Source organism: Fringilla coelebs, assembly GCF_963513975.1.
Source record: "Fringilla coelebs genome assembly, chromosome: 12".
Lineage (NCBI taxonomy): Eukaryota > Metazoa > Chordata > Aves > Passeriformes > Fringillidae > Fringilla > Fringilla coelebs.
In genome coordinates, this window is record NC_140038.1 from 13,330,133 (window position 1) to 13,357,729 (window position 27,597).

General features: G+C 38.2%; 1 protein-coding gene across 2 annotated transcripts in view; it reads left to right on the forward strand.

Moving 5' to 3' along the window:
* The window catches only part of EFL1 (elongation factor like GTPase 1), a 60,757-nt gene extending 40,508 nt beyond the window's left edge, over nucleotides 1-20,249 (forward strand). Inside the window, exons 16-20 of one of the 2 annotated variants that reach the window (XM_084213783.1) lie at nucleotides 1,548-1,679; nucleotides 4,095-4,242; nucleotides 7,865-8,868; nucleotides 11,423-11,607; nucleotides 19,785-20,249. In XM_084213783.1, coding sequence (XP_084069909.1) covers nucleotides 1,548-1,679; nucleotides 4,095-4,242; nucleotides 7,865-8,868; nucleotides 11,423-11,607; nucleotides 19,785-19,973 — 1,658 coding nt within the window. In that variant the 3' untranslated portion in view covers nucleotides 19,974-20,249. The remainder of the gene's footprint in view (nucleotides 1-1,547; nucleotides 1,680-4,094; nucleotides 4,243-7,864; nucleotides 8,869-11,422; nucleotides 11,608-19,784) is intronic. The other variant, XM_084213784.1, reaches the window with a different exon arrangement.
* Nucleotides 20,250-27,597: the final 7,348 nt, after the last annotated feature.

Sequence of the window (27,597 nt, forward strand, 5' to 3'; positions counted from 1 at the left end):
GAGGAAATACATTCTGGTCATAGGTCAGGTGCAACACAGAGTTTATACAGATTTATTTTCTTTGTAGCATCTGCAATCCTGCATTTAAAGCCATTGAATGTTGTTCTGCTTCCAGTTATTCTGAGGCAGGTTTTCTTATATAATGACATTTTGGGTTTTGGATTGCCCTGCTGGCCAGGCATCCAGCCTGCAGAGCTGGAGGAAGAGCCTGATTCTGCAGCTGAATCTGCAGCAGAACTCAAACTCCAGACCTCAAACTCTTGCATGATCTCATAGGGTGGAAGCTGACCCTCTTTGTTTCTGGCCCCAAATGAAGAAAGCTAAGCCAAAAAAATAAATTAAAAAAACCTGGAAAAGTATTAGGGTGATGATGGGGAGTTGGGGTGAAGAACTCCTTGGGCATGTAGGAGAGAGTAAGGAGGAAGGAGCACAAATATACTGCAGTCTGCAATGGAAATTTGATTTTTAAGCAGATATAGATTATGAGCTGAAGATTTCCGTTTTCTCATAGCATTACAAGTTACATGCTCATTTTATTTATACTCTGTTCGAACTGCAAAGCTCATTGCTTATGATTGAAGGAGCATCAGGAAAAGTAATTGTATAAATTGATATCAACTTTATTTGTTGTCTTTATTATTCACACACTTCTAGTCGGGTTTTAATAGCTTTGACTAAATTATGAATGATGTGCAGTTGGTTAGGAATTTGAAGGCAATAATTTCACAATCTCTTAAATGTGCCAGCCAGCCAAAACTCAGTATGCATTTGCAGCAGCTATTTTGCAGATTTATAGCTAATATTTTTTTCTATATTTTCTCTTATCACTACAATTTAATCTGACTTTTCTTCAACTTGTCAGCATTATAATGTATAATAGAATGAGAATTAATAGCTTACAATGGGATGAATTCATTTTTACAAGAATCAAGTTGGACAAAAAGTGAATCCCAAATGGGCATGAGGGGGTGGGAAGAAAAAAAAAAACATTCTTCACAATAATAATAATAATGAAGCACTGGAGGAGGTTGCCAGCAGAGGCTGTGCAGTCTCTACTGTGAAAAGTGTTTAAGCCTTGGGAAGAAGGTCCTGAGCAACTTGATCTAATTGTGAAGTTTGCCCTGCTTTGGCCTGGATGTTGGACTGCATGACCATTGCAGGCCTCATGCAATCTAAATTTTTCTAAATTTAAACCAGAATTAAATCTGAACTGTACAAAGGCTTGGACATATTAGAAGGGAAAAAATTCCTCATGTCCTTTCTGTTCTTCAGAGCTATAAACATGCCTTTTAAAATACTGAGGGAATGCAATGGGAACTGTGAGACTAAATATCAAATGTCACACCAGAGACTTAAGAACCCAGTTTATGGACAAGTATCTTAACAGATATTTTATATGAACAGTGAGGAGTTCTTGAATCCTCCTTTTGTGATTAGAATGATTTCACCTTTTATTAACTTGATGTTCATGTTTTCAGTCTCTTTTAATATGATAGTCGGTGATCTTTTTTTGTTGTTTTGCCTTTTTTTCCCCCAATTTCTATTAGGAATAGGAGGCCTGCAAGATTTTGTGCTGAAGTCTGCAACACTGTCAACATCACCTGCTTGTCCACCATTTACACCTCTCAACTTCGAAGCTACCCCGATTGTGCGAGTAGCAGTTGAACCCAAACATCCAAGTAAGCTTCGGGAGGAATGGGGATGGTTACACCAGCTCAGTGTGGCTGCACCAGCCCTCAGTGATTTGGCTGGTTGATGAGCTAGCCACTGAATCAGAGACTTGCCCAATATTAAATAACCTACAGGTTGCCTGGAGGGCAGTGTGGGTTGTTCCAGCTGCCTTGCTCAGGTCTTGGTAGATGAGGAGACACAGGAGAGTTGTTGTGCCCTTTTGTGACAGCTGCTCACAAGTCAGACCCTGCATGGGCAAACAGTTCAGTGTTCCTTTACTGTGAAGATGAGCAGACTCTGTGTCTGCTGCCCTTCTTTTATGGGTGTCAGTAAGCTTGTGCAGATTTGCAGTCCTGCTCCTCGATGCCCCATCCCACTTCCTGCAAAACAGAGTGGGATACCTCTGGCTTTATTTGAATTTCAGCCCCATTTCCATTTGTTGTTGTAGCAGCGTTGGTAGAACCAAAATAACTGGCTTTATGTTCAGTTGCAAAATACTCTGACACTGAGATTACATGTTTTTTTAGAGAGCCATTGGACAGCTTGGCAGCTCTTTGTTTCATGTGTTTGAGTAACAGATAATCATATATTGTACATCCTACATTTGTTAAAGCAGTTTTGAAAGTATTGGAAATTACTGGTTCTGCAGATTGTAGTATTAAGTTCAAAATATTAAAGGAATGTAATTCTAGAACTGCTGACCAGTTTGGGGGTAACTTTTGTTCCTTAAGAAATAAAGCTGGATCATTCTTGCACCATTACTTAGTTTCTTGTCCTCAGTAGCTTCTGAGTTCATGATCTGAACTAAATTTTTAGGGGGACAAAAGCCTGAAAGGTGGTTGTACCTGCAGAGGTCTCCTGAAAATCCACTATAACTTGCAATAACAGGAAGACAGGCAAAATGTGGCCATTGCAGTTGCCCAGAGAGCTGTGTTAGTCTTGAAGTGGCCCTCACACATTGTCACATGTGTGCATTGCGCTGCCACATCAGACCTGCTTCAAAACTACATCTGCTTATGTTGAAAAATAACTCATCTAAATTATTTTCTATGTACATTTTACAAAATTACTGCATGTCTTCATGCTCATGTCAAAATCTTCTTGTATGATTGCCAAAAGCTCTGAAAGAAAAAAAAAAAAAAGTACTCATCAATCCATGAGCTTAAATGCAGAGACAAAGTTGAAAGTCTGTGTTCAACTCTGTTGGCCATGTGAAATAACACTCAGTTTTTCCACTTTTCTTTTTTTTTTTTTTTTTTTTTTTTTGTTTGTTTTTGAAAGCTATTTTTCTATTACACCCTTATAAGCTCAGCAGTAAATAAACAATATCATATTTCTTTTAATAGTCTCCAAGTGAATGACAACTTTAATGTCACTCTTCCTTCTGAATATGAATATACATTCCTGGAAACCCCTGGGGTATTCTCTACTGCCTGTGTAAAATAAAAAAAAGAATTCATAATTAATTTCTTTAAATGGTGTTCATTATGAAAGGCTGCTGACATGGGGTGTTTATGCATAGCTTTGATGTAATCTAGCCAAATTTGACTCAGCTGTGCTTGTTCATTCTCCATTAACTTTAAGACAGCTCATTTTAAACACCTTCATTTTAGGGACAGCTGTGATTTGTTTCACTGAAAAGCTCTCACATTCCTGATTATTCCTCTTTTCAGATTTTCATTACTTTAAAGCTTTCTAGTGGCTTACAGCTACTTCAAAATCCTTCCTGTGCTTTATTTGAAATTATGCCTTCTAAGTAATCCATATTGTTACTTTTGTTTTGGTAAAGTTAATATTATTATTTATTTATTTGGAGCATTTTAAGCATTAGCAATTGCACTTAGTTATAAAAGATTGCAAGGAAATGAAATTATTTACTGAAAGATGACTTTAAAAAGTTGTCATGGATAAGAAAGGTTATAATTTGATAATTTGTGAAAATGAGGAGTGAAGTCCTGAATTTTTTAATCACTTAATTTCAGTAAAATTTTTGGGTTTTATTGGGTGTGAGGTGTATCTGAAGTTAACTGTGTATAGGAAGCAGCATAGCACAGTCATAGTCAATAGCTGACCTGTTCTACTGAACCTGCTGTAAAGCTGTGTAAACAAAAAATGTGCAATCCATTGAAGTGTGGTGTTATATGGTTATATTTGTATGATGTGAATTTTGTCATCAGTGCATAAATTGTTGGTGACAAATGCTGAGTGCAGCTTATGTTTTCAGTTGGTGCTCTTAAACCACGCTGCTGTGTGTGACTCATAAGCAGAAAATTGCCCACTGAAAGTTTTTGTGTATTCCTAAAATACCCATTTGTGTTCAGGCTTCCATAAAAATGAGTGTTACTATTTCTCAGTTTAAGTCTATCCTATTTTGAGTATTTCTTTCCCAGTATTCCTTTGTTAATAATACCCTGTTTTGCCAGGTGATATGCCTCAGCTGGTCAGAGGGATGAAACTTTTAAACCAAGCTGATCCATGTGTGCAAGTTTTAATCCAGGAGACAGGAGAACATGTGCTGGTGACAGCAGGAGAAGTTCATCTTCAGCGCTGCTTGGATGACCTGAAAGAAAGGTTAGAGGGGCAAGGAGGAAGAAATATTTTTAGTTCAGTAGGTGTCTGTTGTATTTCTCTGTCAGATGGATATCTTTGATTTATATTCTGGTAAAATAGAGCTTTATCCACAAACAGTTTTTACCATTGAGTCATAAATGTACCTTTTTGTAGCTATAAAATTATCTGTAGCTGGGCAGAAGCCACTAATTCATTGCTTCTATACATCTAACACAGACTTGGGGCAGTTTCTAGAAATTACAAATTGCAGTACTTTCAAGAGTCTAATTAAGAATGTAATGTAGCATTTGTACAAAATAAAAACTGAGGGGACTCATGTCTGATAAATGAACTCTAAAAAGTCTTAAAGCATCAAGACCAAAAGTGTATGTGCACACTCTATCCTGTGCCTTTCCTCACTGATTTTTTTTCAAAGGTTGATCTGTTCTCATTTATGAGTAGTATTTTTTGCAAGCACACATGCATATATTTAGTATCCTCTAATGTCTCTTCAAATGGCAGAAGAACAGATGTCTGTAACAATCCCTTCCTGTAACTTCATTTACTAAAACATTTCTGATACTTCTGCCACATCCATTTACTGGCATTTTCTACCTAAACCAAAGAGCAAACCTGATGAGTGGTTGAATGTTTGTCTTACTGTACCCATACTCATTTTAGTTAATCTCAGAGAACTGTAGTTTCTTATGAAAATTAGCTGGATCGCTTGTAAAACTGGATGTATGTTTTAATGGTTATTCTCATTACAATTTAGTGCCACGTATTTTACTGCTTCTAAAAATGTAATATTATTTATTGATACATTTTGCTCAAATGAAGTGTGTTTAAGCAAAACTGGTTGTGCCTGTCTTCAGCTGCAGTTTGCATAGCAGGATTGCATTACTGGCAGGGGTCCAAATCTGAAAAAAAGAAACTTAAAATAATACTCAATGACAGGGTAATAGGATTATAGTGAGCAGCCAGTAGGACTTACTTACGTACATTTATGTACATTTTCATCCCTAAACTTTTGTTTCATGTATGTGATTTTGGAGGTTTTTATGATTTGTCATCTAATTTGTTTTTTGTTAAGAGAAATGGTCACTTTTCTGTCGAAAGTGACCATTTTAGACCCCGTGCCTGTGGCATTGTGAGCAGAAACAAGAAACACCTGGAGACACAGATGAGCTGGGCTCCCACCATTGTCCTGCCTGACTGTGGTTCATGATTTCTCAGTCGGGTACCAGCTTCCAGAAGGAGTTGGGAGCAGGTGTGTTCACTATAGAGCTCATGCTCCTTCTAAATCTCTAAGGATTTGGCATATTTTAGTTGCCATCCCTCACACACCAGCTTGTGGTGATGCCTTCAGAGGCTGCCTAGAACAGAGCCTAGACAGAGTAAAAAAATAAAGAAGGTATTTATTAAAAAGGCCTTCAGAGGATACACCTTGGGCAGTACAAGAGCCTGGCCAGGGCTACACCCAAGATGGTCTCTGAGTCTTGAGTTTCCACATTTTTGTAAGTTTTGTTCCATTTCCATATTGGGGTTAATTATCCCCAGTTCACGGTTGTTTACACTTTTTGGGCCTGAAGCTGCAGTGGTGTCCTTGGTTCTCAGGCTGGAAAAGGATTGTTGTGTCTAACTAAGCTGTGAAGAGAACTTGCTCACACTTTATATGAAGTTCAGAGTTACATACTAATGCATTACAAAATCTGGAAAATATGAAAGCTAAAACTTAAGGCATCAGTGGGACAAGAATTGTCCCTTCCTTCTCGCCCCATTTTGTAGAAGAAAAACTCCAGAATAGGATTCTTGTCTTGCTCCATTCCTCATGGATTCTGTGTTAATTCTGACAGTGGTAAACTGGCACTACTGAACTTGTAAAGTGTGAGGAGAAGTTGTGCTCTGAAATATGCTCTTTGTTTCTGTATAGATGTTTAACTTCTTCTAAGTGCACATAATTTGGAAAAGCAAATGGTGAACTAGGGATCAAGACATCATATAATAACCTTAAAATGTGACCCACAAGTTTTTCCTCCAAAATATTGGCAAAGGTTATTCAAAATGCTTGACTCACATTTGAAGTAAGGGGGCAGGACCCTGATATTGGCATCTATCACAATTGCATTGACTGGGTTTTGCAGATTTGATGCATTTGGACTCGTTACAGCAGTTGAGGATGTTCTGCTGAATTCAAACTACATTGCATTGTCAAGATTTTATTCAGATTTTTTCGAAGGCACATATTTAATTTTAGCTTTCCCACTGTGTATTTAGAAAATCATGTTCAAGTGACAGTTATTGTCAGAGATGTGGAGATACATGGAAACAACTAAAAGATTAGTCATCTGTGTTCATCTAAATGATTAAATATGGATGTTCTGCTTGATTTCAGCAAATTTATATTTTTTTTGTTCCCAATTAGTTCTTTTTGAATGGAGTAAGAAATTAGACCTTGTAACTTTCAACATTTTATTTTCTGCATTGTACAATAGAAATTTTTAGAACTTTCTTTCCCAAGAGCATTGCAAATACTAAGCATGAGGGGATTAAGTTACCCTTTTCAGAATGAGAAACAAAGAGAATTAAGGTAATGGTGACATATGGGTGGGTTTGTGTTTGGTCTTTTGGTATAATGCAAATTCTTGAAAGAACTGCAAAAGGGATAAATCTTCTGGTTCTGACTCCCATAGAAATAAATCTTACAATTGTATTGCTTTTCTTCTGCAACTTTTTTTATCACTGCCAAAATTTACTGGGACATAGGAAATTTTGGTTAGTCCTTCTGTTGTCATTTAATGAACCTGCTCAGAGCTCATGGATGGTTAAGAAGGATACACAGCTCTGATCTTTGAGTCAGTCAGATAATAAATAATTCCTCCTTTTTCCTTGCTGTCATTCACAGCATTTGACATACCTAAAACGTTGTGCCTGACTTTAAAGCATCACTTCATAGCATTAAGCTTTTATAATAGTGGTTATCAGACAAAGCTCTGTTACTCTTTCCCAGTGCTTCATCTTTTCTGGGCATCTCCCTGTGTGAGCAGTTGTGCTGGCTCACACCAAGTATCCATCTCTGTACCATGTCTGAGCAGTGTGGCCAACAGGCAGGGATAGGAGGAGTAAAACTGGAGTAACTGTGATGCTTTCCCAGGCCTCTGTCATTTCAGTCCAGGGCCCTTTGTGGTTTGGTTGTCAGTTAATCCTGGTCAGCCTTTCCCATACCCCATGTGGTTTTGTAGGTCTCTGTTGCACCCTTGGAACATCTGAAGGCTTCTTGTCCTTGAGTTCCTTTGATCATCTTTATTCTCAGTTTTTTTCTAGTTCTGTTTCGTTTGAGGGCAGAGAACAGCACATACTTTCCAAGATGTGGGTGAACCAGTGATTTATGCAGAGGCATAGCAATGCTTTTGCTTTTATTTTTTTGAGTTCCTTTCCAAATATTTCTGAAGACATAAAAGGCAGTGCTTCTTTTTTGAAGTACATAAAATTTGGGTTTGAAATGCATTACCTAGTAATCTATGTTGCAATCAGATTTCTTCATGAACATCTGTTCCGTGTTAAGGCCGCTGCCCTACCTCCCACCCCCAAGTTTAAAACTATTTTCAAGATTTTAAACTATTTCTTAAACTTTGTTTTGCAGGTTTGCAAAGGTGCAGATCAGTGTGTCTGCTCCTATTATACCCTTCCGAGAGACGATAACAAGACCTCCCAAAGTCGACATGGTGAATGAAGAAATAGGAAAACAGCAGAAAGTTGCTGTCATACACCAGACAAAAGAGGACCAGAATAAAATTCCTGAAGGAATTCAGGTTGATTCAGATGGGCTTGTTACAATTAATACGCCAAATAAACAAGCTACTCTCAGTGTGAGAGCAATGCCACTCCCTGAGGAGGTAACTCGACTTCTTGAAGAAAACAGTGACTTAATTCGAACTATGGAACAACTCAACACATCTCTGAATGAAGAGAAAAAAACCCATGAGATAAATCAGAAGACTCTTGATAGAATCAAAGAATTCAAACAAAAGTTAGAGAAAAGTCTTCAGGGAAGAAAGTGGAGAAATGCCGTTGATCAGATCTGGTCATTTGGACCACGGAAGTGTGGGCCTAATATTTTGTTACATAATTTTGGGGGCTATAAAAGATCTGTGTGGCAGTGCCTTGGGAACTCTGTGAAAGAAGTAGGTAAATATAGAGACTTTGACAACAGCATAGTGAGTGGGTTTCAGCTGGCTACACTTTCGGGTCCCATGTGTGAAGAGCCTCTCATGGGTGTTTGTTTTTCAGTGGAAAAATGGGAAATAAGTAAAGCTGGAGATACTCTGTCAAACAGTAGTCAGGATTCAGGGGAACTTGATGCCACAGAACATCAGCAAAATGAAGATAATACTCTAGCAAGCAGTTGCACTGCTGAAGGTCCCAGTGCACATGAACACCAGGGCAGGAGCCAAAGTGGCGCAGACTCACCTGAGAAAACGAGTAAGCACAAAGGAGAATTACCACTTGCAGATTGTTACGGGCCTTTCTCTGGACAGCTGATTGCCACCATGAAGGAAGCCTGTCGTTATGCTTTGCAGGCAAAGCCACAGAGGCTCATGGCAGCGATGTACACGTGTGAAATCATGGCTACTGCAGAAGTTTTAGGTAAGACTGGGAAAATAAACCTTTGCCAAGAATTTGCCTTCCGATTTCTAAGGTGAGGTTTTATCAATGAGACTGAATCAGAAGGTATAACTTCATTAAAGGTTTTGTCAGGAATCTTTTACAGTTCTCCAGTAGATTCTCTAATGACTTTCTAATGCCTGTGATATTTACACTATTCTGAATGAGAATTCAGCAATCTTCTTGCTTATCTGAACCATAGGCATAAAGAACAATGCTGCACCTTTGGGAAATGCAAGATAAAAAATATTGCCTTTCTATGGAGTTTCTGTAAGACCAGCTTCAGTAACCATGAATATCAACACTGTCCCTCATAACTGAGCATAAGTCCCATGAAGAGAGGGGAAACCTCTCCTGATTATTAAGGGAGTGCAAGATCTTAGCAAATGCCATATCAAGGTATTTTAATACAATAATGCAAAAAGAAAATCAGGAAAAGGAATATTAAATTATTGTTGTAGTCCAGTTGGAAGTTTTGTGTTTTTAAGTAGCATCTGTATTCTTCTGGTATGCAAGCTGCTGAACCCAGTGCATGGCAAATGGTGTCACTGATATTACCTTACCACTTACACCTACTTAAACTTGTTTTTATGACCTACTTATGACACCACTTAACTGTATTTATTCTTGGAGTGTTCCATGGGAGTTGCTTGCACGCTGATTCTGATCCAAAGCACTGAGATTTTCTTTAAAATCAACTTCCAATGCATTTAAGCTATCAGCAGTTTTACTTTGACTGTACTAATCTTGGCACAAGTTGCAGCATATCCCACATACAATAATTAAATATTTGGTTACTTGTAAAGAAATCTCAGCTGTTATGCACACAATCACACTGATAGCAGTCCAAAGACCAAAAATTACAGTTGTTGTAATGTAAATAAATGCCTTTGAGTGAGCAACTGTTTTGTGCAGATGCATGATCCTGCTCTTTGCTGGAGGTACCCTGTAGCAGGCCTGGTAGAGGGTGTGCTGCCATGGGCTTAAGGGCACATTACCCTAAACATCCCCTACCATGGCAGGGAACTTTGGCATTTCAAACTCTTTTCTAATGTGTAATATTTCTAATAGCTGTCAAAACTGGACTGTGTATTGTTCCATGTTGCTGTTCCAAGCACTTTGGCACATTACTTCTAAGTCTCTATATCAAGCTATAAGCAAGGTACCAATTTTTAGACCTCAGAAACACTGTATAAATTGCTATTTTCCAAACTACTCAGTACCCAAAAGGCATGATTGTTTACACTGAAGTAATAAACATGCATTGGCTCATCTGTTGTGCCATAAACCCAAATGGAAACATGGCTTTTTAATGCATATATGTATATATATTTAATGAGTGTAATTTTGGATTCAGACATGCAAACAAATTAGTACAGTCTAATGAATGTGAATTGTGTTGTAATAGCCATGGACATGCACTTAGTTCATTACAAATTCATGGGTTTTAATATTTATTGTGGAAACTTCAGCTAATAAATTGCATGCTCATTAGGAGGAGTGAAAAGCAGGCCTTCAGTGCAGTCAGGCTTGGCAGTGGACGTGTGTCAAACCACTGGCTTTTGTATCTTTATTCTTTCCTTTGGCATTCCATACATTGATGACCTGGGAAGTTTAATATATCTCCATATTGAGCTGCTTCTTTCTAAGATGGTCACTTCTGCAAAAGTGAAGTCTTCTATGTTCTCAGAATATAAAACCTTTTCCATCAAACTTTTCTGACAATCAGTAACTCAAACTGAAGCTGAGGAGAGGAGCAGGGAGAGGGGGACACTGTTTTTAAGTGTTTTTCTTGTGTGCTTACTATCTTGATCAACACAAATGTATTTGTTAGTTTTTGTCTGTAAAATACTTTCAAAAACATGATGCCTGCTGTGAAGTCAAATATGGACATTTTCACAGCTACTTCCATGACATCCACACAGTATTTCAATAGATTAAATATTAACTTGGGAAAGAAAATTGAAATTATCCATGACTAACTTAAGACTGAATTTATTAACAAACCAATTGAACTCGTTAAACACAATAAATATGTAGTATTTCAGATAAACTAGTTTTTTGGGATTAGAATAGCTCTGCACTATCTGGGACAAGTACCATGTAGGGGTATGGTCATCCAAGCAAATTTCTACCAGGAGCTTAGATACAATTCCTGAAACACAATAATATTTCTTAGTAATGATTCTCAAATATTTGGTTTTAAGAAAAAAAGCAAGTTAGGCACATACTCTGGCGAAGTGCCTTTTTAAAACTGTCATATAAAGGTATGAAATGGACATAGATGGATTCATCCAGCAGTAATAATGGATTAGATGCTACTCAGATGGCTGTGCACATTCTATGGCAGGATATGTTGTTTGAATTTAATGTGTCCATTTAATTGATTGACTTACAAACCAGAGTTTTAGGCAAAAAAAAGTTATCCCTTTTTCTTAAAGCTGAGCCTTGCTGAACAAATACTGATGTATTTCTGTTCATGGTGTATTCAGGATGTGAATAAGTTGGTAAGCTGATGAGAATTGTGTCTCTGCAGGTCGTGTGTATGCTGTGCTGTCCAAAAGGGAAGGCAGAGTGCTGCAGGAGGAGATGAAGGAGGGCACGGATGTGTTTATTATTAAGGCAGTCCTGCCAGTAGCAGAAAGCTTTGGCTTTGCTGATGAAATCAGGAAGAGAACCAGTGGCCTGGCCAGTCCACAGCTGGTGTTCAGCCACTGGGAGGTAAAAATATCTATTCATTCCATCTGTTTTGGTGATCTATTTCCTGTAGATGTGGCAGACTGGAATAATAAGCAGAAAAGGTTAAGTTTTGGTCAAGACATTTGATTAATTCCTTTTTGAAATGACAAAAAGCCTTATATTATTTCTTTTTGTAGATATGCTGTTCAGAAATGTATTTATATTTTGTTTAGATGGTATTTTTATTTCAATAGCAAGTAAGTCTTTCATAAATGAAACTGTTTCTTTATAGATGTGTTTTCCTGTATTTATGTGCCCTTTTTCACGAGTTCTCTGGTAAACTTGTTTGGGGAATGGGAAAAAAACCAAAACCACAAAACAGCCCCAACCTACCACTAACAGAAAATAAATGTATCAGCAAATCTAATGCACATGAAAGTTAACCTCTTAAGGTCTAGCAGGCACCTTCCATATTTCCAGCCAACATATATTTTCATGCTTAAAAGGCAAATCAAATAGATTTCATTCTTTCAAAATTAAATGTGTTGGTAGTAAGTAGTGGTGACCTCAGAATCATTCCTTTTGGTCATCCTTGTCACTTAAAGAAATGAAGAGTTGAATGTGAAGGTGTAAATCAAATGGGAAAACTGGTGAGGAGTGTCATCAGCTGAAAGTGCAGTGTAGTTTATTTCTATGATGTGGAGAGTATATATTCAGGGGGAAAATAAAAGGCTGTAAATCAGAGCTCCTTGTTCAAGACAAGCACACCTGCATTGTCAGGCTCCTCAGAAGACTCCACTGAAGAAGCTAAAAATGGCTTCAAGGGCAAAAGTCAGTGGGTGTAAACTTTTCACCTTAAATTTTTAAAATAACTTTAAAGTCTAGGTTTTTCTGGGTTTGGTTGGTGGTGTTTGTTTTGCTCTAGCCTTCCTTTATTTGGTGTTAAAAAACAATAGAATCTTTTGTAAATGGATGAAAAAAAAATCTTTAATTCTTTGTTTGATCCTTGATTTATTTTGTCACCTCAAATGTCAAGTGTCTGAGTACAACCAACTGCAGATTTTGAGGTCAGTGACACTCCCTGCAGTTACCAGTATGGGCTGCTTACCAGTGTTTCTCTGTATGTGCTGCTTTTTCACATGGTGTAGATTCTTCATCCACAGCTAAGTTGTCCCCCTATCTGTAAAATAGTCCACTAACTGTATTTCTTTGTTAGTAACTGTGGTAACTGTGTCAGAAATTTGATGTGGATGATAATGGAAAAGGAGGACCTGTGCAAACTGGCCACATGCTAGCCAAAGAATTGGGAAGAGTACTTGAAACAGTTCACTTGGAAAAGCAGATTATGTCTTGCTTGGCAGTGGTGCCTTACTGGTGTTAGTAAAAGTAGGCACCAAAGACTTAGGTCTCCTCCTTTATATTGATTTATTTAATCTATCTTAAGTACACCTTCACATAGAGCCACAAAAGGAAAAACAGCTGCACAGAATGCAGAAGGGAAAAAAAAAGATCCTACACACATGGTGTACACACCCAACAAAATAGATAAACTGCATCTTTTAAGTGTAGAGGTTTTGGTTACAGCTGGTTACAGATCAGGCACCTCAAACCAGTGAGGGTTGGCTGCACTGTGTACAGAAATCTTGTCAGTTCTGGATGGTCTCCTCTCAAGTGAGGGGGCATGAGTGAGCTGTAAACACATTTAATCAGAATTCTTTGTCATTGTCCCTTCTAAGTAGAACAGTGCCTAGAAGGTGCCTTAGGGCTCTGGAGAAAGGTGAGAGAAGGGCTGTGTGTAATAATTGCTAGGAATATGAGACTTCTGAATGTGGAAGTTTTATATTCTGAATTTTAATTCATGCCTTTCGAATTGTAAGTCATTTTACAGCTCAGAAGATGGGGCTTAATATAGAAATTGCTGGATGAGATTGTTAGGCTTGCATTAAACAGGAAGCAGGCTGAGGTAATGAGAGAGAATCTATTCTAGGTTTGAACTGTAATCTTACATACATTATTGCACCAGTGACAGTTTGGGCACATAAATGAATTCGAGGAGTAACCTGGAACCTTTCAAATATAAAAAGCTCATTGTTTTGGCAGGAACATCTGAAGCTAATTGAAACAGTAAATAAGAGTGGTAGGGGTGTGGCTTTAATTCTCTTTCTCAATACATGTTTCTTAAGTAATAGGAAAAAATGCAGCAGTAGAGCCACACATCTCCTTTTTTTATTTCCAGTTACCAAATTCCCATTAACAGCTTCTGGCTGAAGTCAAGGGTAAAGTGTAGCTGTCACTGTTTGAGACACAAACAAGGATGATGCTCCTGAGCCAAAATAAACTTGTATGAGTTTATTTTATAGCTTACTGTGTAAATGTTCATTATTACAATATTTCTTGGAAGAGGAGTTCTTGTATCTAACCAGGCATTTTCAGGCCTTGGCAGTCCCCATTATATTGTGAGTGGAAGCTCTGAATTATGGGATAGTTTTGGATGCTTCTTTTATTGGCAGGGTATCCACACACCCAGTACAGTCATGAAGGGTGTTCTCTGTTCTGGAAGCACAGTGCCAGTACCCAAGTGGCCTTGAATTCTTGAATTTGCTTGTGCAGCATTACCCAGCATACTGCATGTGGTTTTCTTGAAAAACAGTAGGTAACTGTTCACATACACCTCTGTCTTCTTTCCTTCTCAGGGCTACTTCAGACATCTCAGACATGCATATCAGCTGTACCTTTCTCAGTTGCATAGTCTGTGTCAATGTCATTACTAGGTGATGGATGCCACTTGAGCTGTAAATGTTCTTGAAATACCTTTCTACCATCAAATTTTCCAAAGGTAGAAAGGATTCTGGTTCACTGGAGCCCGTATCATCCTTGAAATTATGCATAATAGTTATTTTGACTTTTTTGTGTGTGTTTTGTTTTGTTTTGTTTTGACACAAGAAAGAACTTCTGGCATACTGTTTTTCCTGGCTTGCTCATGGCTGCTGGTGGTAATGCCCAGTCACACTGAATTTAGTGTTTCTTACTGAGCAGTTCACAAAGGCCATAATGTTGCTTGCTTGGACTTAAAATCTCCGTGAGACAGTGTAAGATTGCTCTTTCTATTCATGGCCCAGCTGAGGCATTTTCCACATTGATGATATTTGGCTCAAAAGAATTTTTCTGTCTTCATCAGACAGTAAGGACCAGTAGGGGACATGCTACCAGGAGCATGCTGTGTTCCCAAATCTGCCTGACCTTTTGGATGAACTAGGCAGATCCCTTCTGTTTGCTTCTGGTGCTTCTCTCAACCTTGTTTTGCATAATTAAGCTGCCTTAGGCAGAAACTGGTTTTTACCATCATTTTGTGAAATACACTAGACAATGGGACCAGGATCACTATTGGAGCCATCTGGGTGACACTGAAATGCAAATAATAAATCATCCTCCAATTAAGCCTTAAAATTCCAAGTCCTCTTGAATTGCAAGTGGTCTGCCCTAACTCACGTCTTACTGAAAAGCTTGATTAGCTTACATAATCATTTGCAGGATTAGTACACACTCTATCATTTGTCAGTATTGACATAGCATGCTCACAGTATTTCTATTTTTATTGATTATTATTACAGGTATTCAGATTATGTCTCTCATAGAGCTCCAAGCATTTATAGCTTGAATAATTAATGTGCTGTTAAACTAAAAGAGAGTGACATCTGTTTTGCCTGTGCTACTCTGCATGCTCTTACTAAACAAGTCTTAGGAGACTTCATTGTTTGGGTGTGTTGGTTTGAATAGTTGTTATATTTAATGAAACATCTTGCTTTAGAATGGTTTCTTCTTCTAAAGAATACTCTTTGCTTACAATATTTGAAGTTATCTATTTACTTCTTTTGGAATACCCAATCCCAGCTGACTACATTGTGAACAGTTTTATTTATACCTAGAGTGGATTCTGCAGTGAGCAATGGGACACACTTCATGTATTTGACTGGGAGGTTTTATTTTTCTTTAAAGCATAATGGAATTCTACAGGTGTGCTTATAGTCATACTTTAAACAAATTATATCACTCAAGACTTCTAGAAAATAAATCAATGGAGATTAATATAAAATGTTCCTTAATTTCAATGCTCCTTTAATAGGAACATTTCCATCACTTAGGCATCATGTTTGCAATAATGGATTTAAGAACTGTATCAGCTGCTGTGCATTGATTAATTTTCCTGTGTTGCATTTTATATGGGCTCATTTAGAGAAAATGCTTGTTTCCTAATAGAATAAATGCTGGTCCAGTGATCCACTGCATGGATCTTGATTTATAGTTCACTTTTAAAAATAAATGTCTTTCAGAAGAGCCTTGCAGATGTATAGAAGTTGTGTTAAGGAGGACGCACTTTGTTGTGGACACTTGGAGGAGGATGTGCTGGGCTCTTTGCAGTTAAGGCTGATGTTGTCCCTGTCAGAGAATTCTGATGCTGAGTAATAAATAAGCACAGGCTGCTGGCTGTTAAAAAGAAAAATTCCCAAGCCCTAGAAAAGTTCCTGGAGAAAAGGTGTGCTGAATTTTCCAGTTATCAAGTCATGCACAGTATGGTGGTATTTGAAAATGTACTTTATCTTAATGCTAATAATACCATAATGTCATTGGTTTTTCAGATTCTTTTTCCTAATCTTAGTGCATCTTGACGTCTTCTGTCTGTTAAACTTTGGACATAAGGTTTGGCTGTGGTAATTTTCTTTTCCTCCCTGCTCAGTGGTTCCCAGACACTCAGTACACTGGCAGAGAGAGAGAGAGAGGGGCAGACCTTTGGTAGAAAGTTCACTGATTGCTTCAGTCCCTTAAAGATTTTTCATCTGTGCAAGGCATATTATTTTGAATGTCCAGTTCTCTTTTGATTGAAGGTTTTGTTGAGGAATGTAGCTTTTTGTAAAAGTGTTGTCAAGATGCTATCACATTTCTGATTTTAAGGGGAGTCTTAGGCTATATGTTCTAGTTTAGTACTGAGAAAGTAGTATATGGAAACATTTAAATAATTTTAAATTATAAGTGGCATGCAACACAGAATAAATAATGTTTCTGGGCATCTGTTCTGCTTTGAGCCTGTAGATTTTTCAGGATCCTAAGTGAATGGTCTCTGTGAAATTACTATACCATATTCCAGAAGGAATGGTCCATTTAGAATCTAATTCATCACTGAGGGCTTCAGTCAGACAAAAACTCAATTCCTGTTACAAATTCCAGAACTATCCTTGTGTGGTTCCCATGAATACAAACAATAGCTCAGGACCTAAAAAGCTTCTTAGCTCTGATTCCAGGAAAGCCAGACCCACCATTCTGACAGTTCCCATTGTAAGGAAATTGATGACAATGCTTTGGGACGGTTCTCCTTTTGCATGCTTGCACTGTATTAACAGAGCAGGGGAATGATGGATTCCACCTGCTGTGAACATTTGCCTTGATGCATTAATGTGATATGAATAAGGAGGAGCAGTCTGGTTTATGCCCTTGCCTTCACTCACAGAATCAGAACTTTGAAAAAAGAAAAACTTCCTACTTTTTTGTTTGGGTCACTGTTTCAATAACACCCCTGTGTGTCATAATAGGTTTACAGTGACTTCTTAAAGATGATGGCCTAGGTTCCTCTTTCCCATTGCTTACCACGGCATGGTAACACATTTGCTGATTATTCCATCTTTTATAGTGTATCTGCACCATTTAGGTAGGTGTAGTCCTCTAACAGAAATTTTCTGATGCCACCAGATCTTGCTCTAGAAGCAGTGTGTAGTGGCTGAATTATTTAGAGAGGTTGATAAGCCAAGCTATTCCTGAGGTAGTTCTTTGAAACCTAATTAACCTCTTTACTGCACTGCTCTGCATCATGTAGCAGTACAAGGTTCACTCAGGATTCTGTAACCCTGGGCTGAAATAGCTTTACCCTTACTGGCTAATAAATACTGAATAGTACATTGAAACCTGCTCTTATGCTGACTTCCCTTAGACCTGCTGAAGCATAAAGAATTCTTGTCAGTGGAAGAAATATCCAGTGCAAAACTTCAGTAGAGCAAGTCTTTCATCAGTTATTAAAAGAGCCAGTCTGTCAAACCTGGGGATTTTCTTAAACATCCATCACTACAGTATCTAAATATTTACAGGTAGATTAGATCTGTAAGTTCAATTTTGTATACTTTTGGACTACTCTGTTATATTCATTCTTCAAGAACCTCTGTCTCACTGCTTCTCTCTGGGCATAATTTCTGTGTGTTACACTTCTTGCCAATTAAATCATCAAAGGGCATAGTAACAGTCTTTAACTAACCAGTTTGTATCTGTAGAACCTCCCTCAGCAGTACAGTCTGAAGCAAATCCATTGAGCATCAATCACCTTTTCTTCTTCATGTGTTCTTAGACTTGGAAATGTTGATTTATTCAGCTCTTTAGGAAGATCATGAAAGGAGAAGTCCCTTGTAGCTTTGCATCATTAAGATGTTCAGGATGAGCATCGCAGCAGCTTTATCAAGTCTGCATGCAATCCTCACTGCCCTCTCTCTATATTTCTGGTGCATTAAGTAATGGTGAAACTTTCAAACTCTTATAGAGAGGGGACCATTCTTTTTTTATAGATATAAGCTGTCAAGGAATTACCTCTAAGTTTCTATGCATTGGTTAGAAGGCCCTGTGCAAGACATTAGAGTGGGTATGACTCAAGCAGATTCTTCTGTGGTTAGACAGTCCTTACGTTTATGGTGAAAAATAAACACAGCAAAATTTGGAAAGCTGAGTTTCAGACTGTTTATTTCTGAGCTCTACTTGCTTTTGGTTTTCAGCCAGACAACCCTGTGCATAGTCATTTCCCATGTAAATAATTGAGATTGGCTGTCACTTTCAGCACGAGTAATACCCACTTAATTTAGTCTATGCATGTGCTTAACTGTAGCAAACTAGAACTGTTTCTCTTGGTTTAGCTTGACATCCCATTTTTGCCAGATTGAACCTACACTGTTGCCTAACACAAATTAGTCTGCCATAGTCATTCTCCTAACTCCCCATAAAGTGTAATTTGTGTGGTTGTGTTGGGAGTTATTTAACGTGAGGTATTAAATTAGGACTAAATTGTCAGTGTTTCTGGGGAAAATCATCCATCTTCAGTCATCATCTTGTTTGTTTGTATAACCTGAGCTTGAGGTTATTTTGCTTAGGTTGAAGTACCATATGGCAGTTGAAAGGATTTGTCAGAAGAAAAAGCTTGCAATGGTAGGAAAGGCTTATAGCATTAAGCTAAAATTGGTAATTTAGGAAAATTTGTTCTCTAAAATTTGTTCTCTTTTTTTCAGGTATTAATGCTAGTACTAATATTTCAGAATTTATTATAGAGTAATATGCTCAGATGTTACAACTATTGTGGTACTTGCATTAACTAATACTTGTCTGGACTGCTTTTTCCATGAGGGTTTTGTTTAAGAAATGAGTACATTATTACCTTTGGGGGTTTTTTTAGAAAAAATATATTACCTGTAACTGCCTGTTGTGAGGAAATCTACAATCAAGAAAAAATAGTATTTTTGAAATCTGCACTAGAATTTGTGTAACATTATGTGGTCAATTCCATCCCTTCCTAATGTTCATATTTAGGGTTCTCTGTAATACCCTCTATGGTGTCCCACAAGTGTGGGGTATATAGGATGAACTGGAAATAAAGGCATGTCCAGGTATTTTTTGATCATGTTAGATCTAAACTCTGTTCTAGAGAAGGGCTACAAAGCTGTAAGAACAACTCTGCTAAATATGTCAGAGCCAGAAACAGTGATTTTTAAACCATCTGTCCAACTTGGGCTTGGGATTGGAATACATAGGGCACAGAAAGGAGCAGAAATCTTCAGTTCTGATAAATTCTAATACAACTGTTGTGTGGTAATATTCTAAATAAGGCATTCTCTCTTGAAAGTTGAGAATTTTCTGAACATTATTTAGCACTGTTTGCTGATGGGCAGTTGAAATTGCTTTTAGAAAAACTTGTGCAGATAATTGCAGCTGACTTTGAAAAGTTATTGTGTGCTTCTTAGGGCAAGAGCTGCAGAGTGTCTCTTAACTCCTGTTTTCTGCTTCCATAGCTAATTGCAGACTTTACAGACAGCTTGATCTGCTCTGCTTTGGTTTCTCTACTTCAGCTGTTGATTGCTTGAAAAATGCTAATAAACTTTTGTACTACTTGACTATTTTTTGTTTGTTTCCTTTTGCAGATCATTTCCAGTGACCCGTTCTGGGTCCCCACCACTGAGGAGGAATATTTGCACTTTGGGGAGAAGGCAGACTCGGAGAACCAGGCCCGCAAGTACATGAATGCAGTGAGAAAGAGAAAGGGGCTCTATGTGGAAGAAAAAATCGTGGAGCACGCTGAGAAGCAAAGAACTCTGAGCAGAAATAAGTAGCTGTGTCTGCCTCCTTTCTCTCCTGTCACAGCTAAGTGTGGGCGGAGTGTTTTTTATGCAGCAGATGCAAAATTTCATCTGGACTTTGTTCTTTGATACCATTTTTCTTACATGCTTTGTCTGTGGCTTATGTTTTAATAAACTTAAGCCTTTCCAAGTTTTGTACAGAGAAAATAGTTTATTTATTGAAATAAAATAGAAGTGTATTCACTGCAATTGGTCTCAATTTTTAAAATTTAATGCCCTATTGAATGTCCTGTCACAAGAATTAGGAACTCCCAATTCAATTTGTTTCTTTCTGATTTGTCACATGTAGTTACAGTAAGAGCTGGTTAGCTAGCTTTTTGCAAATAAACCATGCACTGAATTTAGCTCTTTAATGGTTTTGACTGTTTTTTAAATTAATTTCTGTAATGTATTTGTTTCTTCCCCATACCTTTCATAGTTACCTGTATGTAAATAGATGTAAGCCTATTAGGAGTTTCTAAACTATTTGTTTTACTCCATTCCTCATGCAAGCAGTTATTTAAGGCAGTAATATATCTTTATATCTTACATCTTTTAATATATCTTTAAATCAGAGGGTAAAACCAACATATCTGGAAGACAGCACTGCAAAAAGCTGAGCAAGATTTGTCTTGTTTTCCCTCCCTAGAGAACACCTTATTAAAAACTTCACTTTCCACAGACTAGGTGAGGGGAGTGAGTATCTCCAGGATAAATGAGAAAATGGACATCAATTTTCTTCCTGTACTTTATGCAGATGGTAAAGTACATTGTACTTGAAAACTCTGGAAGTAAAACAGCACTCGTGGTTAGAGAGGGCTTCCTCAAATATATCTGTCTGAAATGTTTTTTCATATTTAAACCTAGTGCCAGACAAGTGCCATTTACAGATGGGACTAGAAGCTTGCAGGTCTGCTTAAAGCCTCCCACAGTGTGACTTGGCAGCAGAACTCGAATGGGGAGCTCAAGTGACTTTTCTCCTGGCCCTGATCATATCAACCTAAATTCTTCAGGGAAGGTATCTGATAGTTTTGCTTCTTCTGTTAGGCTTTCTCCTTTCTAACTTCAGTTTGGTTCAGAATTCTGTGTAAATTTTTCTGTGCTTCTTGCTGGTTTCCTTTGGAAGCAGAAACAGAAGAGCACGTGGAGGAGAGGATGTGAATGAGCTGGACGATCTTGTCAGCACCATTTTTTTTAATGCATAATTTGAATTCTCACATGGCTTCTGATTCATTTTGATTCTTGTTCATACCAGACTGCCTGTGAAAACCCAAGAGTTGAAACTAGGCAAGAGAGTGTAGTTTTCTTTGTTGCATCATGTATAGGAGAGGGACAGTCATGAAAACGGGGATAAGGGCTTTTTAATACCTCTTGTAATGTTGGCACATTGTCCTTTGGTATTCATAAAATGTTTCCTTGAAGTAGAACCTCTTATTTTAAACCATGCATAGATATGTTGGGGTAGTGATAAAAAGTGTATACTTTTCATATTCTGTTATTCTTCACCAGTTTTACTCCTCAAATCTGTAGTATCTGTGATGTGCTGCTTCAGTACAGCCCTGAGAAGGAAAACACTTCCAGTGCTAGCATGAGTTGTCTGTGTAGGCTTTGCTGATCTTCCTGGTGTTGAGACAAATAGTTTACATGCAAGATAAAATATTTACATGTAAATACCAATTTGATTTAGCAGCGTGTCTGAAGTTTGGGCTCTTATCTACTTGATGTGGCTTAGTCATATCCTCTGTTGTGATTTTGTGCTTTTTGATTTGTTTTGTGCTACTTTGGATCTACTCAAAAGTAGATAAGATAAAAATTAGTATTTATTTTTATAGCATCTATTAATAAACTGAAAAGGTTTTGGTTTTTTACAGCTGCATCATTCCACGGTTCTAAAACTCCTGCAAACCATGACTAATGGGAGGAAAAAATAGATACCATGAAATAGTGTGGTTTGGGCTGTTTGACAGATATTTGCTATTTCAACAGATGCTGTTTTCCTACAGGAGCTTGCTTTATTTATTTATTTATTTATTTGTTAATTTTTCCTTTCTTCCCCTCATCCCTCCTCCTTAATTTCCTCTTTTAGCAAAGATCCAACTGCATAACACCCCCCTGGTTCTTTAGAGGAATATTTTTATTATCATCTTACTTCTTTATACTGAAACTGCTTATCTTTGTAAAGACTTGCTGATTCTGGAATTTGAACCAAAAAAAAAAAAAAAAAAAAAAAAAAAAGGCAAAATTCAGTAGTGTTTTCCTGTTAGCATTTTCGTGGCCTTGTAAAAGCCTTGTCCTTCACCCTTAGAAAGTGTCATGTCTCACTGTTCTCCAGTGAGACATCTGGATGCATTTTTTCTCCCAGAAAAACTGCTGGTGTAAAAGGGTAACAATAAAAAATAATTTATTTATTGCCCAGGCAGCAAAAATAAAACTTTAGTCAGGAGCCCTGCATTTCCTACGTGCTCACACAGGTTTGATACCCCCGAGGAGGGGGGGAATTCAGTGCTGTTACAAGATTTATTTTTTTTTTGTGAAGTGGCCACTGAGCACAGCTAAAATCTGCATCTTGTCAGGTGGAATTACAAATGGAAGGCAGATTGTTCATCATCACCAGTTCACTGCTGGCTTTTTCCCATCTGTGGAGAGCTCTTTCCAGATTTTTTCATGTGGTTCTTTTACACTGTAATAAGTAAGGTAATGAATAAATCACTGTTATATCACTGCTTTCACAATGATTTATGCCAGTGTGAACTGCTACCCTGGAGTATTTTGTAGGGGTTTTTTTGTTGTTGTTTTTCGGTGTTTTTTGCTATAGCAGAGGCCTCAGAGTTAGAGACAAGCCTTAAGAAACTTCTGGGCTTTAGTGGTGATTCCATGACAGTTATATGGTTCATTGTCCCCTCTGCCATATTTTCATGAAAACAGTAATTGTGGATTATAACTTTCTTAAAATAGAAGAAAGAGCTCACACTGTTTATCTAAAAAGGTGCCTGTGGAGTAAGCAACAGGCTTTTCAGAGGGGTAGTACAAAAATAATCCCTGGCCTTTTTAATTCAGTATGATATTTTTATGGCATTTGAAAAACAACATTCAGTGGTCTTTTCATTGTAGGATTCAAGGAAATAGTTTGGAGTGGCCATCATGCAAGGCTGCCTAAATGCTGTCTTTGTGGACCTGTAAGAAGGTTGATCATGAGGAAGAGACACATTTAATTATGCTTATAAAGGCCTTGACAAAGTCCATGACAGCTTCAGGAATTCTAATCCTTTGCTGCATCTGAAGGCAGTGTATCTTTTTGGCTAGACTTATCTCCTGAGCACTCTGAGATATTATTCCTGCCTTGTTCAAAGGGGAGGATGCAAAGTCAAGGTCAGTCATGTGGGAGTAGAGACTAAGATGACAAAAATCCCTCAAGAAATTTTTATGGCAGGACTTATACAGCCTTGTAGTAGAGGTTTTTGGTTGCCTCTAATACATGTGTGTGACTGTAAGTCCTGGGTTTTTTTCTTAAATCTTTCTAAGGCTCCTTTAAATGATGATTTTATAACAATCAGCCTAATTTCAAAGGCTGGTTCATTTGCTGGAGGATACAGATACATCAAAAGCCAACTGGTGCTGAAATACAGTAGCAGACATGCTATGGAGCATTTTCTGCCTTTCATCTCTTGTCTTGTGGTAGCATTTACCTTTAGGAGATGAAGAGCAGGGCTCCTGAGCAGGAGAGGCTGGCAGTGCTGCTGTGAGTGACTGACAGCAGGAGCTGTGTGAGCAGCAGCTGGGGCTGCGCTTCCCCGGAGACTCGGCACAGAGTGCTCGTGACAAGTGCTGCTGCCACTGCTCTGAGCATTGAAAGCTGATCCTCTTTATGAATCCATGTCTTCTCCTTGTAATGTTGCTGTCTTGCAGTATGAACAGCTTAGGAAGGTTATTTTAAATTAACCTTCCTGTGTTAAAACAATGTCTAGTCTGTTCCTATCACATCCAACATTGTAAGCATCAAGGCCAGCGAGTAGTTCGACTGCAGCTGGTGTGAAAGAGGAAGGCTGGAAGAGTAATGTAAAAATGTTGTGGAAAAAAACCCATCACACTTGCATAGATGCCTTTATAGGAACTGTTTTCGTTGCATAATGAGATTGCTTTGTGCTCTAGAAGTGGTCAATAATAGATAATGTGCAAGTGTGCTCCATGGAAGATTGGCTGCCTTGGCAGGCAGCGTGTATTAGCAGTCAGAGCAGCCCTTCAGTGTAGCCTTGCTTCTGCAAAGGACTGTGTGAAGAAACAAGCCTCTGTCTTCTTGGCTGTCCTGTAATTTCAGTAAAAAGATTGTGGCAGGCTCATCATTTTGGGAGCTTGTTGGAAGGGAGCTGTGCGTTCCCAGCAGCAGCAATTCCCCAGCTACCAGTGGGCTCAGTGACTACAGAGAGCAGCTCTAAATAACCTTTTAAATCCCATTTCTGCCAGGACCTCCCACTGAATCATGGCTTCTGTGGAGTCTTGTTGCTGGGACAGGTGGAACCTGAAGAACTGAATGGAAGTGTATTTTGCAGGGATGGTGTTCTGAGATCCACTGGGGATGCAGTTCTGAGACTGCCTGAAGGTGGGAGGCCCAACATCATGAAATTACAGCACTTACTCTTTCTCAACTAAAAGAATATTGTAAGAGAAGTTCCTTAATTGTTCTTTTGGTCTTGTGATTCTTGGTTGAGCACCTCAGAGCCCATGAAGAAGCCTTTGCTAACCTGGGCTGGCAGAGTTGGGCTATAGAAAATGGAAGTACAGTAACCATCCTGCTCTCTGATAGCTGTCACTTGTACTTGAGCTTATCAGCAACATTTCTTCCAAAGAGAAAATATTAAAACTGTGATTAACATCGCTGTGTCACAGTTACTTAACTGTGAAGACAGAGAGTTGGTGCTTGACAAACTGAGCTCTGCTTTTCCTCTGGAGCTTGCAGGCAACACATTTCTCTGGTCAGAAAGAATTAAGCTATGCATTTCTTCATAGGTGACTAGAAAAAAAGTCAAACAGCTGCAGCTTCTAAATATGTCTGAAAGGTTTCCTTGCTTTTGTGTATAAACAGGTTTCGTATTGATATTAGGAGTTAGGACATGAGCAATGTCGTTGTCATACTATGTGTGAATCTCTGAGACAATAAAAAAAGAGCCACATTGCCCAGCCCATGCTGTGGGGTTGTGCTAACCCCCAGAGGGTGTCCTGTGAGCTGGCAGCCACAGGAACAGAGGGGCCAGAAGAGCTGGAGGTGGATATTAACTTAAAGCTCAGCTGGTGAGGAACAAGGAGCTGTTCAGTGAAGGAAGTCGCTGGCAGAGTCAGTGCAGGGTATGAAAATCACTTGCACAGTGTCAGAGACACCCCTCAGTGAGCCAGGACTGATGTGGCAGATGGACATACAAAGGAATGGATATCCCTCCCTTTGCTGCCCATTCCATGGAAGTGCCCTCTGTAATACAGCAGAGCCTTTGGTTCTTAGGACTTTAGGGTTTTTTAGGACTTTTACAGAGGTTTAGAACCATCATCTCATTTTGAGTAATTTGTTGTTTATGCGACTGCAGTTGAATCCTGTTTGATTTCTGCCAGATGAGGATCTGGGTTTTGTGCCACTTTCATTTTGTTCTTGACTTAAAAGGTGACAGGTATCTGTGATAATTGCTGCTGAGCCCTTTTTCCTCCTAGGTTTGTTACTGGAGAGCAGAAATATGTCTGCAGACTTGTGAGTGCACCTATAAATAGCAGGCTACTGTACATAAGATTGTTACTGTTGCCAGCCCTCTGTTTTTATGGCAAATCTTGTGATACTTTGTTTTTCCTAAAAACCACAGGTCTTGTATTTCATCAGAATCTTGGTTTTCATTTAAAAAAAAAAAAGTTTCCAGTTTGATGTTGGCACCAAATTAGAGAAGAACATGACAATGTTTGTAGCTTCACCACGATGGCAGAAAAAACAAATGCATACAAGAACCCCCAAATATAGTATTTTATTTTAAAAACAACAAACAAAAAATCCCAAACCATCAAGCAAATGAAAGACCTGTGGTTTTGAGGGACAGACTCTTAATGTCTGTGTTGTGGTCTTTTACTGTAACTGTAAAAATTACTTTTGTAATACTTTTTATAAAGTGGTGGTGTGTTTTTTTTTTTATTGCAGATAAGCTTCTTGCAAAATCCTTATTGAAAAAGAAAAGATGTTGCATCCTTTGGAAACATTGGTCACTTCATAAAACAAAGAGCTGCTAATAGTCCCTGAACAGATGCCTTTTTCCCTAGATCTGATTCTTGATCTGAGTCTGCATGATCCAAAGCAGAAGGGCTGGAGGCTGACAGTAAATCTGCTAAAATATCGAGCTGTTGTGGAGGGAAGTGCCAGTCTTGATTCTTCCCTTTTTGCTCTATGTGTGCTGAGTTACCCCTGCTTTTCATCAGGGTAAATGTTTAAGGAAAAACTTGTTCTGTTTTCATTTTTAGACCTTGGATTTCACTTTTTGAAGATATTCTCATGATAGAGCCCTCCCTTACCCCCCAGTCTGACTCAGCAAACCAGTGTGTGTGTGCAGTGCTTTTACTGGAGAAGTCTCAAGTCATCACTTCCTTCTCGTGCTCAGGCTGAATCTCTGTGGGTCTGGGCACTGCAAACTGAACTGGAGCTGTCCTCCTCTCACCCAGTCCTGTGAATTGACCACTCTTCTTTTCACAGAGTGAAAGATTAAATGTTTAAGTCTTGTGTAACATAATTATACAGCGCTCCAACAAAAGGGAGAAAGATGGCAAGTAGTTGTGTTTGATATTTCAGATGTAAAAATCAATTTGAAATTACTCCAGATCAGATTTAATCATCCTGAATAAGTAATGAAAGGGCAAAAAAAGTCATTGAATAAGCTTTTCACTCTGCTTTTGTTGACAATAAATGCTGTTGCAGATGAAGCAGTTATCAGGGCTGAAGAGAGAAACATGATTACTGGAAAAATGGGCAAACTTCACTTTTGAGAATTGTGCAACCAAAGGTAAGATTATAGAAGAGAAAATAAGAATTTGGTAAGTTCAAAAGCCTTCTTGCTACAAGAAGCATTCTTTTGGAAAAGTTAATGGAGTTGTTGGAGAGGAGGTTAGCAGAAATAATGATTATCTGATACTTAAGAGATTGAAATTTTTCAACATTTGTTAATTTTGAAATCAAAATATATTTTCCATGACTTCGAGCTATGTTAGTTTTATGTTGTTATACTCTAAAAAGCTTCTTTTTGGAATTGCAGCAAAGTAAGGGGAGCTAGTTTATTTTCTATCCCTTTTACTCCATGGATTTAACCAAATCTTGTTAATTATAGATATATTTTCAAGGCAAACTTGCAGGCTTCCTCTGTCGTTCCATGTTTCCTTTTCTGATGGTGCTGTGTCAAACTTCTTGGTGATGACACTCATCACTGACTTCCAGTGACACTCTCAAAGAGCATGCTGCTTTCTCTGGGGATATAAAAACAGGGGAGAACATCCCAGGAGCTCACCAAGTCAGTAAAACATGTATTTTCTCTTCTCATTCTGCCCTGACAGATATCTTTCTGAACACTACATATTTTGCTGTACTGTATTTAAAAAACGAGACATG